This window comes from Melospiza georgiana, chromosome 5, assembly GCF_028018845.1.
Source record: "Melospiza georgiana isolate bMelGeo1 chromosome 5, bMelGeo1.pri, whole genome shotgun sequence".
In the NCBI taxonomy this organism is placed as follows: Eukaryota; Metazoa; Chordata; class Aves; order Passeriformes; family Passerellidae; genus Melospiza; species Melospiza georgiana.
In genome coordinates, this window is record NC_080434.1 from 681,748 (window position 1) to 695,856 (window position 14,109).

The 14,109-nt window shown below is 39.5% G+C and overlaps 1 protein-coding gene across 2 annotated transcripts in view; it reads left to right on the forward strand.

The window, feature by feature from the left end:
* Positions 1-1,654: 1,654 nt before the first annotated feature.
* Positions 1,655-14,109, forward strand: part of TUSC3 (tumor suppressor candidate 3) — a 107,310-nt gene continuing 94,855 nt past the window's right edge. For both annotated transcript variants that reach the window (XM_058025015.1, XM_058025017.1), the window contains exon 1: positions 1,655-1,800. In XM_058025015.1, the coding sequence (XP_057880998.1) occupies positions 1,672-1,800 (129 nt within the window). In that variant the 5' untranslated portion in view covers positions 1,655-1,671. The remainder of the gene's footprint in view (positions 1,801-14,109) is intronic.

A 14,109-nucleotide genomic window follows, 5' to 3' on the forward strand; every position in this document is an offset into this window, starting at 1 on the left:
TGTGATGTGGCTCATTGGGTAGGGAGAGATCAATGGGGCTTGAATGAAGAAGGGCTCTCTGAAGGTTGACGGCTGAAAGCCAAAAGAGGATGTCTTTAATTTTTATTGTAAGAGAAAATCCATTTTTCAACATTAAAGTTTGCAACTTCTGACTTGTGACTGTTAAATGACCACATAAAAGTAGTAAAAGATTTTACTTAAGAAACTGTGTTTGTTCAGAAGTTTGTAATATATTCTCTTGTGGAAGCCCTTACTACCACCTTTGACACTTTGCCTGTACCATCACCTACACACCACACCTTTCTCCTTAAAAGCAGGATTATATTAACTTGAATCAGTCTGCAAGCCTATTATCTCTACAAATTTCAGATGCAGGAATTAGAACAGAAGTCTGAAGTTATTGCAGAAGGTTCTGACACGTTATTTATTTTGATCCCAATCCAATGTCATGGTTGAAGAGCATTTTATGGTTGTTATTATTGCCCAACAGTGGTCAGAATCTGATGGATGTTGACAACAAATAGTCGATCTCTATTGAAATTATTGTTTGTTAGATTATTTGAATACATTCTACTATTCCTAGGGATACATGTAACTCCTGAAAGACATTTTGCAAATATAAGTGAAGAGAGAAAAAAATGGCCTATTTAATGTTTTAACTGCTTGGTGCTCAGATGCCTGATGCGTCATCAGACTAGCATCTGATATTACGATACCACCTAAAAATTCTCTGTCCAAAAAAAGGAGATACTTTAAAATATGTTCCTGGGGCCGCAGCTTTCTATTTCATTGTGGTATTCTATTATAAAATGCACAAAATTTTCTAGTGATACAGCAAAATCACCAAAGAAATGAATAGTTTTGCTTTCTGAGTCTTCAGCACAGCTGTATGTAAGTAGCTAATGTAGCACAGAGCATTCTTGGAATTCTAGGGGAAAAAAGAGAAGTATGTGCTCATTAATTTAACATTACCTATCCTGCGCACTGCAGCATGCACTTTCAAAAAATGCACAATCACTGATTTGAGGACTGTATCGTGAATCAGAATTTAGACCTGCACAGTTAATGCTCTGGGAATTAAATTCGAATTAATTGTATCAGAATATTGCATTGATATTATTTTCTGCAAAGCTGTCTTTGTGCGTGCCTAATGAAATCTGAAAAGTGTATGCGCATAAACATATAAGAAAGAATCTTTGTAGTTTGGGTCGGGTTTTGGTGGGGTTTTATGGTGTTTTGTGTTACAGTCTCCGTGCAGGACTGCACGGTGCGCTGCGGTCAGCCGGGAGCAGCAGCGAAGCTGAGCCCGGGCAGACAGAACTCCCCGGCCGAGCAGAACCCCCGAGCAGGGCGGCCAGAACCGCTCGGGCCGGCAGAACCTCCCCTGGGCGGGCGGAAGGAACCCACCGGGCAGGCAGAGCTCCGCGGACGAGGAGAGCCCCCAGGGCGTGCGGAACCCTCCCAGGACGTGCGGAACTCCCCGCGCCGGGCGGAACCGTAGCGCGGCCCGCAGCACCCGCACCGAGCCGAGCCGAGCCGAGCCGAGCCTGCCCCCCAGTGCCCGCAGAACTACATTTCCCAGGCGGCTCCGCGCCGCGGGGCGCTGCGATTGGCCGGGCGCGGGCCGGCTCAGCGTGGCGGTGCGGCAGGTGCCGCCGGCGGGGGCGGAACATGGCGCTGGGTGCCGGGGCAGCGCGGCCGCTGCCGCACCTGCCGGCCGGGGGCTGCCTCCCCCTGCGGCTGCTGCTGCTCCTGCTCCTCCTCTGCGGACAGCTCGGGGGAGGACAGAAAAAGAAGGAGGTAGAGACGTTCGCTTCTTTCGCCATCGCGCCCGGCCGGAGGTGCCCTGTCGCGCTGCCTCCCTCTCCGGAGTCCCCATGTCCCCGTCCGTCCGTCCGTCCGCCCGGCGCCCCCCGCGCTCTGCCTGCCCCGCTCCCTGCCCAGCCCCGGGCGGGGCGCCGGTGGGGCGGGAGGCGCCGGGCAGGCGGTGCCCCTGCCCTGCCCTGCCCTGCCCCGCTCGGAGCTGATGGCCGCCGGCGGCGGCGGCGTTTCCAGGGCAGCGGCGGCGCAGGAGGAGCGGCGGGATGGCGGTGCCCAGCGTGCTGTCCGTGCCCAGCGTGCTGTCCGTGCCCGGCGTGCTGTCCGTGCCCAGCGTGCTGTCCGTGCCCGGCGTGCTGTCCGTGCCCGGCGTGCTGTCCGTGCCCAGCGGGCTGTCCGTGCCCGGCGTGCTGTCCGGGCCCAGCGTGCTGTCCGGGCCCGGCGTGCTGTCCGTGCCCAGCGTGCTGTCCGGGCCCGGGCCCGTGCCCGGCGCTGCCCTGGGCCTTGAAGTGGCCGGTGCTGAGCACAGCCCCCTCCTGCGCCGGGCTCCGCTGGGCTGCCGTGGGCTAGGGGGGCCTGGCAGCCCGGCGGGGCCAGGAGCCCGCGGGAGGTGGAAGTTAAACCCGTGTTTGCGGTGCCAAGGGAACGAAATGCCCTGAGTTAATAACGAGCGTCAAAGCGATGGCCGCAGGTGTGTGTGTGAGTGCAGGTGAAGGTGATGGTGCTCTGTTCGAGCTGTCCTCTGGGTAAGGGAGACGTGGAGGAAGGAGCAGTTTTAATTCAGATTAAAACAGTTTATCTTCACCAACTTTTGTATTAAAATAGGGAAGTGTGCAAAAATGTGTAGTGTACATACTTGCCTTTTCCAGATTTCAATGCTGCTAAAGCTGCCTGTGCTTCTCTTCCCAGGTTACCCTAGATTTCGGGCCAGGCTTTTGCCTGCTAAGTGCTAGGCCACCCAGTAGTCTCTACAGTGTCACTATAACTTCATTTATGGGAGGAGTTAGCTTTTAACCAAACTGTAGAGTTTTTACAGCTGATTCTGTCTCTGAACTAGCAGCTCAGACAAAGAGAAGGATGGTCCAAATTTTAGGATTGTGTTTGTTTTGTTTTTCTTTAAAGAACTATGTAGGTTATTAAGGCTTAGAAGCTAAAGATGTAAAAGAACAAGGATGACTTCCCACTGGTGTCCAGTGACAAGAAGGGAAGGAATGACTTAAATCTACTTCAGGAGGAGTACAATTGTGGTGTTAGGAAAGAGATCCTAACTGAGAGAGTGGTTGGGCACACAATAAGGTACCCAGGGAAGTGGTCATTGCCCCAAACCTGTAGGTGTTCAGGAGACATATGGACAACATTTTTGTGCATGTGGTTTGACTTTTAGATTGCCCTGCATGAAGCTGGGAGTTAGACTCAATGTCCCTTCCAACTCACAATATTCTATGATTTTGCAAGGCCAAAGTTAGTATGTAAAATTCTTATTTAAGTATTTAAATAGTGGTGGGACTCTGGTCTTAGCAAGATTAGTAATCTGATCATTGAAATAAATCCCATGAGCATCACAGTGAAAAATGAGTACCTTCACTCTAGGCATTCATTGCCTTTTCCACTCTTTCTGGAATGAGTAAGCAGTAAATGTGTTGCCCTTCTGCTGCTATAATTAACTTCTTTTCAAAACTTTAACTTATTAGGTTTCCTTAATAAAATGTGTTTAATGTTTGACACTTGATTCTCTCTTGCTGTGATGTGCTGGCACTGCAACTTTTGTTGACACTTTCATGTGGAGCGCCAGCTGTGCTACCCAGATAGCTGAAATAATCTATCTTTTAAGTGAGATCCTTTTCCTATCAAGTAAATAATGGCAAATTAAAATAGACATGTACAACTACTTTTTAGAAAGTTTCCCAGTCCTACTGTGGAGGTGGTACGTAAAAGGATGGAAATGCTTGTTTGTTTGTCCACCTATTTGGTATTGCAGTTCAAGCAGGTATTTCTCCTCTGTAAAGCTTGTTATTCAGTGTTTTCCTTGTTAACTGATTTAAACTAACACATCCTAGTCTTCTGGATCTTTTTGCTGCCATTTTTCATTTCTGTTTAATATTTTGCTTTTAAGACAACAGATTGCTCATACAGACAAACCCTTGGCTTTATGTTGACATAGGCATAGTATCTATGACTGCATCTTTACAGAAACTATTACAATATTGTAAGTTCTTGCTTCACTTTAAATGCAGGCTCAAAATAAAGTATAACTTGGTTTTTCTCAGGGTTTTATACACTGTATGCTTCTGTGTTGTATATGTTAGAGCTAAAATCTGACTCTTCTTGCCCCATAACCTTCATGTTAAAAGCTGTAGTAGTTTACCCAATATCTTTAATGAGGAAAACATCTGTATGTGAACTTGGTTTTTCTCAGGGTTTTATACACTATATGCTTCTGTGTTGTATATGTTAGAGCTAAAATCTGACTCTTCTTGCCCCATAACCTTCATGTTAAAAGCTGTAGTAGTTTACCCAATATCTTTAATGAGGAAAACATCTGTATGTGAAAAATGGGACTTGTAATTACAGTAAGTAGTTTGGAAGTAACATTTTAAAACTGTTCTGAGGAAAATTATGTGAATTGAAAGAGTGCAGGATATTGTGCTGTGGGACACTGCTGTTCACACCACTGTCCAGAAGCACAGTGGAAACAGGTAAAGGTGATGGAAGTTAAATGTGTTAAGTGAACTGAAGATGTTCTATACAAGACTGATAAGATTGACACAGCTTGTTTTTGGGAAGTTGGAAAAATGGTTGAACACACACTGAATTGTTTCGCAGTGACCCTGCAAGAGAAAAGCTAATGTAGTGGGGTTGAAATGTGTATCTCATGAGGTAAAATCAACCCACATCTCAGTTTCCTGCTTTCTCTGTGCTTTGTGTCTGTGTTTGTTGACATGGTTGTCCAGAAAGAGAGGTAAAGGACTGGAGAGAAGAAACTGGTTTCCCAATCAAAGTTTAAAAAAAACCCAAACTTGATTACTTGAAAAGTACTTCAAAATAACAAGAACTTGAGATGTTGGAGTTAAATCTTAAGGAAGGAAAGTATTCTTGGTGAAGACAATGATTTTATTTTTTATTTTATATTTTTAAATGTTAACTGCATAGAAAAGTATGCATAAAGTCTGAATTATTGGAGCTGTCCGGAACAATTGTCAGTTGTATGAGCATGGAAGAGCTGGAGATGCCTTTGCAGGAGGGAGAGGACCAGGTTAAGATATTAGGTATTTCTGAAGGACTTGATGCTAGCAGAGAAAATAACCAGGGAAACTGGAAAACATTGTTATAAATTTCTGTGTTGATTGTGAAATACTACATTAAAGCTGTATTTAGAAAATGTGCAAGTCCTTAAATTGCTAAAGCACATAGTCCTATATAGTAAAATGTTCTTAATGATAAATAAAGAAACTGTCTTCTCTGGAAAATTACTGAGAAGTGCTAAGGTTGGTTTTTAATTTGATTAAATTTGCAAGAATTTAAGAGCTATTTGGAAATAAATTTGAATTAGATTATTAGTCATCTGGTTTTATGGAAGCTATTTCTAGAATGACTTCATGAACTTATAAACACACAAACATTCCTATTGTTTTGCTTTGATCTCCAGTACCTTTTCCATAATATGGACATTCATAACAGCCTTCATGAAGATGAGGAGATAAATAGAAAATATTGGAATGTCTAATGTGAAAATGAGATGAAGAACAATACCACAACTTTCCCCCATAGCTCGCACTTAGAAGCTAACTAGATTTGAAAAGCCTGCTTTTATGATTTTAATTTGGGTATGAAGAGTATCTTTATTTAAAGTGAAGTAAAGAAAAGTTCTTGATTGTGAAATATCAACAAGACACTGGAGAAGGAATATTCTCTTGGAAACTGTATGCATAATAAGAGAAATAATAATTAACTCTTTCCACATATTTGAGATAATATAATTGTAATAATGTACATGCATTTTCTGTTCCCAGTCCTTGCAATGCTTTTTATATATCTTATACAAATTTGAGGTGGGCTAAACTATTAAAAAAATTAAAGGAATCAGAGTCATTAACTTTGAAGTATACTGCTTGGCTTTCTATTACAGATTTTCTTGTGACTGAAACACATAGAAAGAGAGCATTGAGTTTGCAATATTAAAAGCATTTGTCATGGAGGATAATGTTTATTTTTGAGCTTTCATGTGGGTGGCTCAGAAGCTGAGTTAAACCACTGATAGGCAATTGGAGTAACTTTTTCTGCCGGTAGTTTGTTAAATCTGACACAGGGAGGGGATCTGTTTACATACAAACTTTCTTCAGGTGGAAGTATTTTGTTGAGCTTGAGTCTACTAAAAAAGATGCTGAAGACATATAAAAGTGATGTTGTAGTGATTTTACTCTTCTGTAAGGCAAGGTTCTGTGATATCTTAGTTTGCCCTGATTATTTTTAAAGGATTTCAAGATTCATATATTTATAATGTTCTTTACCTTTTTTAAGGTAAAGACCTTAAACCATATTTATAAGTTCTTTACTTTTTCTCCCTGTCTGGTTTCCCCAGCTGGGTGTAGAAGTTATGACAGTTGTGAGAAATTGTGGGAGATAGAGTTGGAAGGACAATCTCATTGATAGTTAATCCCAAAGCTCAGCCATGCTTTTATTATTCTTGACAAATATGTATGTGATGTGCCTGCACCACCCTTTAGTGGTGATGACTCTACAACTTCTGGCTTTTTCTATTCCTCTAAAGATTTAACCTAAACTTCTGCATGTTCAAGGGCCTAGATTTTTGACCCTCTTACTTCCCCTCATCATGACCATAAAGAACAAGATATTGTTTGTTTAGTTGTTATTTTTTAAATTAAATAGAAGCAGCTGTATGTTTTTTTAAGGCTTAAGGTATTAAATATGGTAATTTTTCTGAGAGAGTCTTCAGTCTTGATCATATTTTCCTGTTTTATATGAAAGTAACTGGGATAGATTGGCACTATCCCCTTGTTTCTGCACCATGAGTTTTTGTTTTCCTTTCATAGTGAGCCTGTTGTGTTGATTTGCAGTTATTGATTATTTCCATGTTGCAGCCAGAATGGCATCTTCCACCTAAAAATGTTTTTCCCATCTAATTTCTGATAGTGGTTCACCATAAAGGTGGCAATTCTCACCCATTCAGACCTAGGGCCAGCAAAACCTGCTGTCCTTGGTCTTGCTCCAGAATTGAAAGAATACTACTTAGTTTCTTACTGTATCTCTTGGTGCTGTTTTCAATGATCTCTAACATTCTTTTCTTCTGTTCAGTGTTCTGTGTGTGTATTTAATTGAAAGGTGTATTAGGAAACGTGGTAAAGCGAGTGGAGAAAAGGAAAGGAGGAAAAATAGTTTGCGATGAATGGGAAGTGTTTGGCATATATTCAATTTCACATATAGTTTAAAAAATAAATTCTCCATTTTTCAAGATCTCTTATATTATTTAAATAACAGTGATAATTAAAACCTAAGTTTCTCTTCTTGGTCTACTGAAATTCTGTTTAAAATTAAACTTGAATATAAAGCCTTCTTCATCTTGTGGTTGTGAAAATTTCGAGTTTGGTCTCCAGACTGTGGAGCACTGCATGTTTTTGTTTTTGACACAGGATGCATGAAAGTGTTTGGCAGTTACACCAATTACAGACTTCTCTTTAAAAACTTTATTAAAAATTGAGATGTGGCAAAGCTTGAATCTGTGGAGGGAAACTCAGGCCTCACTGTAGATTTGCCTTCAAATAATTTTAAAGATGTATTTTAAGTGGAGATTTTGTATGCATTTATGTAAGTGGACATTTTAACTATTGCTACAGTAGAGATAGGCTTTTTTAAAACAATGCTTAAAGCTTTAAATTAAGTGTTCTCAGTTTGAAGTGAAATAAGTTCTAACCCATGCCTGAAAATATAAAACTCACTAAATGCAATTCTAAATGTTTTTCTCTACTCTTGTCCTGAAAAGAATGGGGACAGCATAGAGGAAAAAAATATTTGCAAGAATTCCTTTTCTCTGCTGTTTTTTACAACCCCATAAAACATCTATATCCCTCTCTCCTTTATTTCTAATTAACTAAAGTTTTGCAAAACTTTGGCGAAATTGACTAGCAGTTCTGGCTTTGACCAATCTGTGTAGAAAACTTCAGTGACTGCCTGCAATAAGTGAAATAAAGGATGCCTCTAGTGGCCTGATGGCATTTTGTGATTGGGTTGCTGAAACCTTTTGTCCCAGATGTCTCTGTTTGGCATCCTTGCTGTCATAAGACAGATCAGTGACATAATTGATCTTTTCCCCTGTTCTGTTCTGTAACCATTTATACAGCGCATCCTGTGCAACCACATGGAAAATACAGATTGTATCTGCTTAAATTCTACATGCTCTGGAAAAATGAGTTAGCGGAATTAGAATTTTTAATTCTAAGCACTGGGTGGAAAGCACTGGGGTTTTTGGATATTGGTTTGGGTCTTCAGATTTATTCTCTTGGTTTTTAGAAGTGTTTTCAAGGTCGCATTTTATTGGCTAAGATAATGGTCAGAACTAAAGAAGGACCTTTACCTGGTATTTGGTTTGGGCCTCATTCTCTTGCTCTAATAAATCTGCTAAATAGAGTAGCAAAAGATTTGTACCCTTGCTATCACAGGCTTCTTCATGAAAACACTCTTCCTCCTGGGTGCTAAAGTAGGAGCAGGACCAGCATTTCTCTGGACAGACTGTTCTCCCACCTAATAGGATTTGCTATTAGGATTTTACTTTCTTTTCTATCTGATAATACCATTCTGGTATACTCCAAGTTCATAATCTCTTTTTAAGGAATTGCAGTCCTTAGCCTAACTATGCCATTCCATTAATTTTTCTTATCCTTTGCTGCTGAATGTAAAGCAACTAATTTTTGATTTTCAGAGGAACTGGTCATTAAGCTTAGCAGAGTTTGGCTGTGTTGCATAGAACATTTTGTATATCAAGTTCATAACAGAAGTGGTAATTACAGTTATACGGTCCCTCTGGAATGACATTCTGAGCTCACAGAGCTGCTCAAGGTTATAGGCTGTAGCATCTGCTTCTTGAAGGATAGAAACCATTTTCTACTCTGCTTTTACTTTGGCTTTTTCATAGTTTCAAATCACTATTACGGTCTTCTCTACTATTAAAAAAATAGCATGTTCAACTGCTTTTGTTAACCAATTGCCTTAAAAAGACCAATTATGACAGTCTACTGAATCAATCAGATATTGACATTTCTGTTTAGCTTTTTTGAGATTTCACTGTGTATATATTCATGTCTGAGCGATGCAAATATTTCCTCAATGTAGATTTTTGAGCTTGTCAAGTAAAAGTTCAGGTAATACTATAAAATTCTCATTTATAGTTCAAGGTTCATTTCTGGGACTTTTAAAATAATTTATACTAGGCATTTTTGTCAACTTGATTGTTTTGTGAAGTCTTTTAATACTTAGCCTGTTTTAAATGAAAAATAATTGACAGTTACTCAGTTAATTAATTAGCTAATTCCCTTTATGTTTTCCTGTTTTCTGGTCAGACATACACATTCAGGCTTTTTCACACATTTTGTTTCTCAGATCTTGTCAGTGGCTGGTTGCATTCTGAATCCAAAGTTGGGCCTTTATCTCAAGACTTTGCTGTCCTGCAAGAGTGTTTAGTATAATGCCTTGTTATATTGCAGTGATTTTCTGCACTATGCTGAGGAATATGGTCCTTTTAACAATAAAGTAGGAAAGGTATTTTTTGATTGGTATTGTTTAAACTTTCCTTGGTAATTGTAGCTGCTTTGTCTTTGCTTGCTTCAGCGGTTCAAATTGTTACTTAAAATATTTTGTTCTTTTTACTTCTCTTACTTATCTACATATGACCATCTTGTATTTTTGGTAGTAAACTGCAGTGAAATAGAAATTCCATTTGATCCATAATTACTAGATTCACTGGAATACCGATACACTAAAAATATGAAACTTAAAATTATTTTTCTTTTTAATCCTATTAAAGTATTTTAGTATGAATCTTTGTCTTTCTATAAAAGACATAGCTGGAGATTCAGATTCTACACAGGAAATTAATGTAGGGAGTGAGAAAGCTAAGCCAACAGATGTTTTTGAGACACAGTTCCTTTCTCTACTTTGTTTTTTTCAAGGTTATCTAGAAAGATTGAGAAGGCATTTTAATATGAATAGAATACCTGTGGCTGTTTGACTGACCTAGGTAATGCTCTTCTAGATACCCTAGGAGTTAGAGGGCTAGGGCTACATACAGTGAAGGAATAAATTAGCTGTATCTACATATGTTTAGGTGTCTTTCCAAGGAGAGGAATTCAGGCTGCAATTAGGTGAGGGAATTGTAGAGCAATTTAATTAAGAGTATAGCACCTCATCATAGGTCACAGTACCAGTACTCTTTGTAGTCAGTGATCCTGAACTAGGGAATACAAAATGCAAGAGGATGTGTCTGAAATCTTATAATTCTCCAGAATGTGGATGCTAAAGTCAAAACTGTAAAAGCTGTGCTGTTCAGAATATGTGCTGATAAAGTATTGTGTACTCTTCAGCTGCAGAAGGAGAAGGTAGTGATGACCACGTACGCTGATTCTTCAGTGTGGATTATGTACATGGTCCTTAACAATAATAACAACTAAAATCAAAATAATAATATAATAACTTGATTAGTGTTTTCTTTTTCTTTAAGTACACGGTGATGTACTGAAGGTGATGTGGTTAAGGTGGTATGTATTCTGGTTTCTGTTCAGGTCATGTGAGATGGTATAAGCGTGCTTATTGATTATGGTTTATAGGATAGCTTTCAGGGATTTTGAGATGTGGGACCTGAATGCTTTCACATGGGTGAAGATAATAGTGAATACACTTACCCCTACTTGAGTCAAAAACTGAAATTTAGAAAAGTGCACAAACTCCTGCACTCTTTTTGTTTTCAAGTGAATCCTTTGTGATACCTTTTACCAGGATGTCTTCAGTTATTGGGTATTTTCAGGTGCTGCCTGGGGAAACTAATGCACTTGCCACCTCCTTTATCTGATTCTTAAGTGGGGCTATAAATTATCTCATGGCCAAGTCTGGCATGTTAAAGTGTAGGGCAGTCTCAGAGGCCTAGAGATCATTGAGAATTTTCTCCTCCATTACTGCAATGTCTGTGCAACTTAAAAGTTGGATGTGAAGTAGAATTACTGCGTTACAGATGCCTGTGGTTGATGAACTTGGTTAATTTCCATCCTCAGATCTAGTCAGTGAAAAACAAGTTAGCTTCAAGATGTGCAAATCTTCTGTCTGGTGTAACATTACACATTCTTGTGAATTAAATGGAAATACCATCACATGTTTCCTGAACATTGTTTCCTGTTTTTCCTGTGTTTTGGAAAATAAAGGGAACTTGATGAAGTTAATTTCTTTGATAAAGTAGGATTTCTTTTTTTTATCATTGGGCGGAAGGATAGAAAAAATGTGTATGGGAAAACAAAAACTATTAAGCCAATGATCAATGATCAAATGTAATCAGAAGTAAAGAATTCTTAAATCCTTCTGAAATCTGTTAGAGCATAGAAACTAGTAAAGTTATCTGAATTCTGTATTATTTTTTGCATCACACTTCTAAATATTTTAGCCATGGTTTGTACTCTTAATAGCTGATGACTCAGGTCTAAAACATTTCAGTGGAAACTTTTTCCATTTTTCTATTCTATGCCTGATTTTTACTAAAGCTTCAACTGAAATGGAAAATAAATGGCAGGAATTTCATAGGAATTTCAAGAATGCCATTTCCAGGAAGCTCAGTCCAAAATTGAAGATGTACAACTGTTATGCCTCTTGCTTGTCCCCAGCTGCTGGATTCAGTTAGTGGCAATGTGACAGCACATTGAGTAGATGAGATAGGAATTGTTATGAAAAGGACATGAATGGTGCATTAATGCTGAAGTTATTGCAAAAATATTTTTCTTCTGTTGTGACATACTTTTGCTTCTAAGCTAGTTATGAATAGAAGCTCTTGTCTAATTTTTTTTCAAATCTCTGTTAGTTGATAGCAGTGCACTAACTTCTTTAGAGGGCAATTTTTTTAGAAGAAAAGATAAAGTTATTGATACCTGCTGGACAGACTCCAGATATTATAATTGTTCTTTATTTCCTTTATTCTTATTATGGTTTGGGATGATAGTGAAATCAGCCAGAGAATAATTGTTCTCTCACAATGTGAAGTATTAGAAATCAGGCATTCTGTATTATTATTAGTGCTGCACACATTCACAGTATTTTTCCTCTTTTTGAACATGTATCATGAAATTTTACAACAGGGTATTTATTCCATCGTGACTGTACATGGTCACTACAACATATTTCCAAGCTAATACATAAACGCCACTTTTCCTAGAATGAGTTTATGTGTCTTTGCCCCTTACTGGAAATTTTTTTATGGTCTTAGAGGATCATCTAAAGGTGGTCATATTCACTGTGAGAGGATCATCTAAAGGTGGTCATATTCACTGTGAGCTCACACAATTTTAAGGGACCTTGTCTGGAACTTCTCTTAGGGCATGCACTCTTTATTTTTTTTGTTACATGAATGCCACGAAACCACTTAGGTTCCTCATTATCTGTTTATCCACTGGTTCCAGCTACATTTACAATCTGCTGTTTACTTCTACATTCTTTCACCTAATTCCCTAGTTACCCCTTAACCTCTACTTTGCAACTTCAAGGGATCTGAACATTTCTCCCTGTAGTCTGTCAGGGGCATTGCTAATTATTTTCCCCTTCAAATGCATTGTAAGCTTTTTCATTTTTTTGTTTCCTGTAAGCTGAATAAATCAGTCAGTGGAGATGTGGGGCTGTGTGCCTGAATATGCACATACATATTTGCACTAGATGAAATAGCATCGTGATGATGGCCTAGATGGAGTAGCATTTGCTTTGGTGTTGATGTCTGTGCGTTTTTGTCCTGTAACTCTAGGTGCTATAAATGATCAAAGTGCTTTAACTAGAGTTCATGGAGAATGTAGCTTTCAGAGTAAAACTTTAACTAAAATGCCCTCATGTAACTGCATATTGGTTTCTGAGGCTGCTAACATAGTGCAATTTCTATAAAAGTAATAGTTACCTGAAGTTCTACTTTAGTGCATAAGGAGGGACAGTCCTCATCTGATTTGACATCTTGTGTTTTAGCCCATTCTGTGCACAGAAACTGAGCTTCCTTAACTCATTGTGTGCTATGAACTTGTAACATTCACAATAGGAGTTAAATTTTCAATTAAATGTGACATCTCAGCCTCTTCCACAGTAGCATTATGGTTAAAGCATGTCGGGGAAACTGATACAGTGGGAGCAGTTGATATTAATTTGATTTCTGGGAAATTTTATGCTGCTTCATATAAAGTACCCTGAACACTTGTCTGTTCCTTTGGGTGCTTGGATCTGTTAAGGTAATAATTCAAAAAGTTCCTGCTCCGAAGTACAGCAGTTGTTTTCCCCCTCTAGAGCATTGTTCACACTCTGAACTGTCCTTTCACACCAACACAGAGGTTCGTACAGTGTTGCAGAATTCACTGGGCACAGAGGAGTGACAAGAGGAAGATAATTTTCTAGCTGAATGATGATCATTTGAAAGAGGAAAGTCCTGGGTTCCCACAGCTATTTATACATTTAATCCAATAACTGTTCAGTGTAAAACGTTGTAATACAATCTGTTCAAGTAGGTTTACTTGCCCACCATCTGGACACGAGTACTGCCTGCCAAACCAGTTGGGAGGGCAGTGGAAGAAATCAAGGTTACTTTAAAGTAGTGAAGGCTTCTCAGGGTAACCTCTGTACTCTTGCTTTCTCTGTTTAAGCAGCTATCACCTTCTCAGTTGGAATTTTGTGTGGCAGTGGAGGTGGCTGAAGGAACTAAGTACAGAGTGCACTATGCACAGTGCTCAACGAGCCAGCCCTGGAATGTTTAAAGGTGGTAGTGGTCTTGGTGGGAACATAAAGGCTCTCAAATCTGCATTTTTATTTCAGTATTCCAGGCCATTTGGATATTACAAGAAAGTAATATCCAAGCAAGGGGAGATAACACAAAATTTAAGTATGTTTTGTAAGTACCTTGTGGCAGACAGGAGAAGCTTGTTCAACTTTAGAATTGCCCACTCTGGTTTCCATTTCTGTTTGCTGTAGATCCAAATTCCTCAATTAACTGCTATGTGTGGAATAATCTAAGTACCTCTTTACCTCTATCTGTAGAACAGATACCAAGAAAACGAGTGT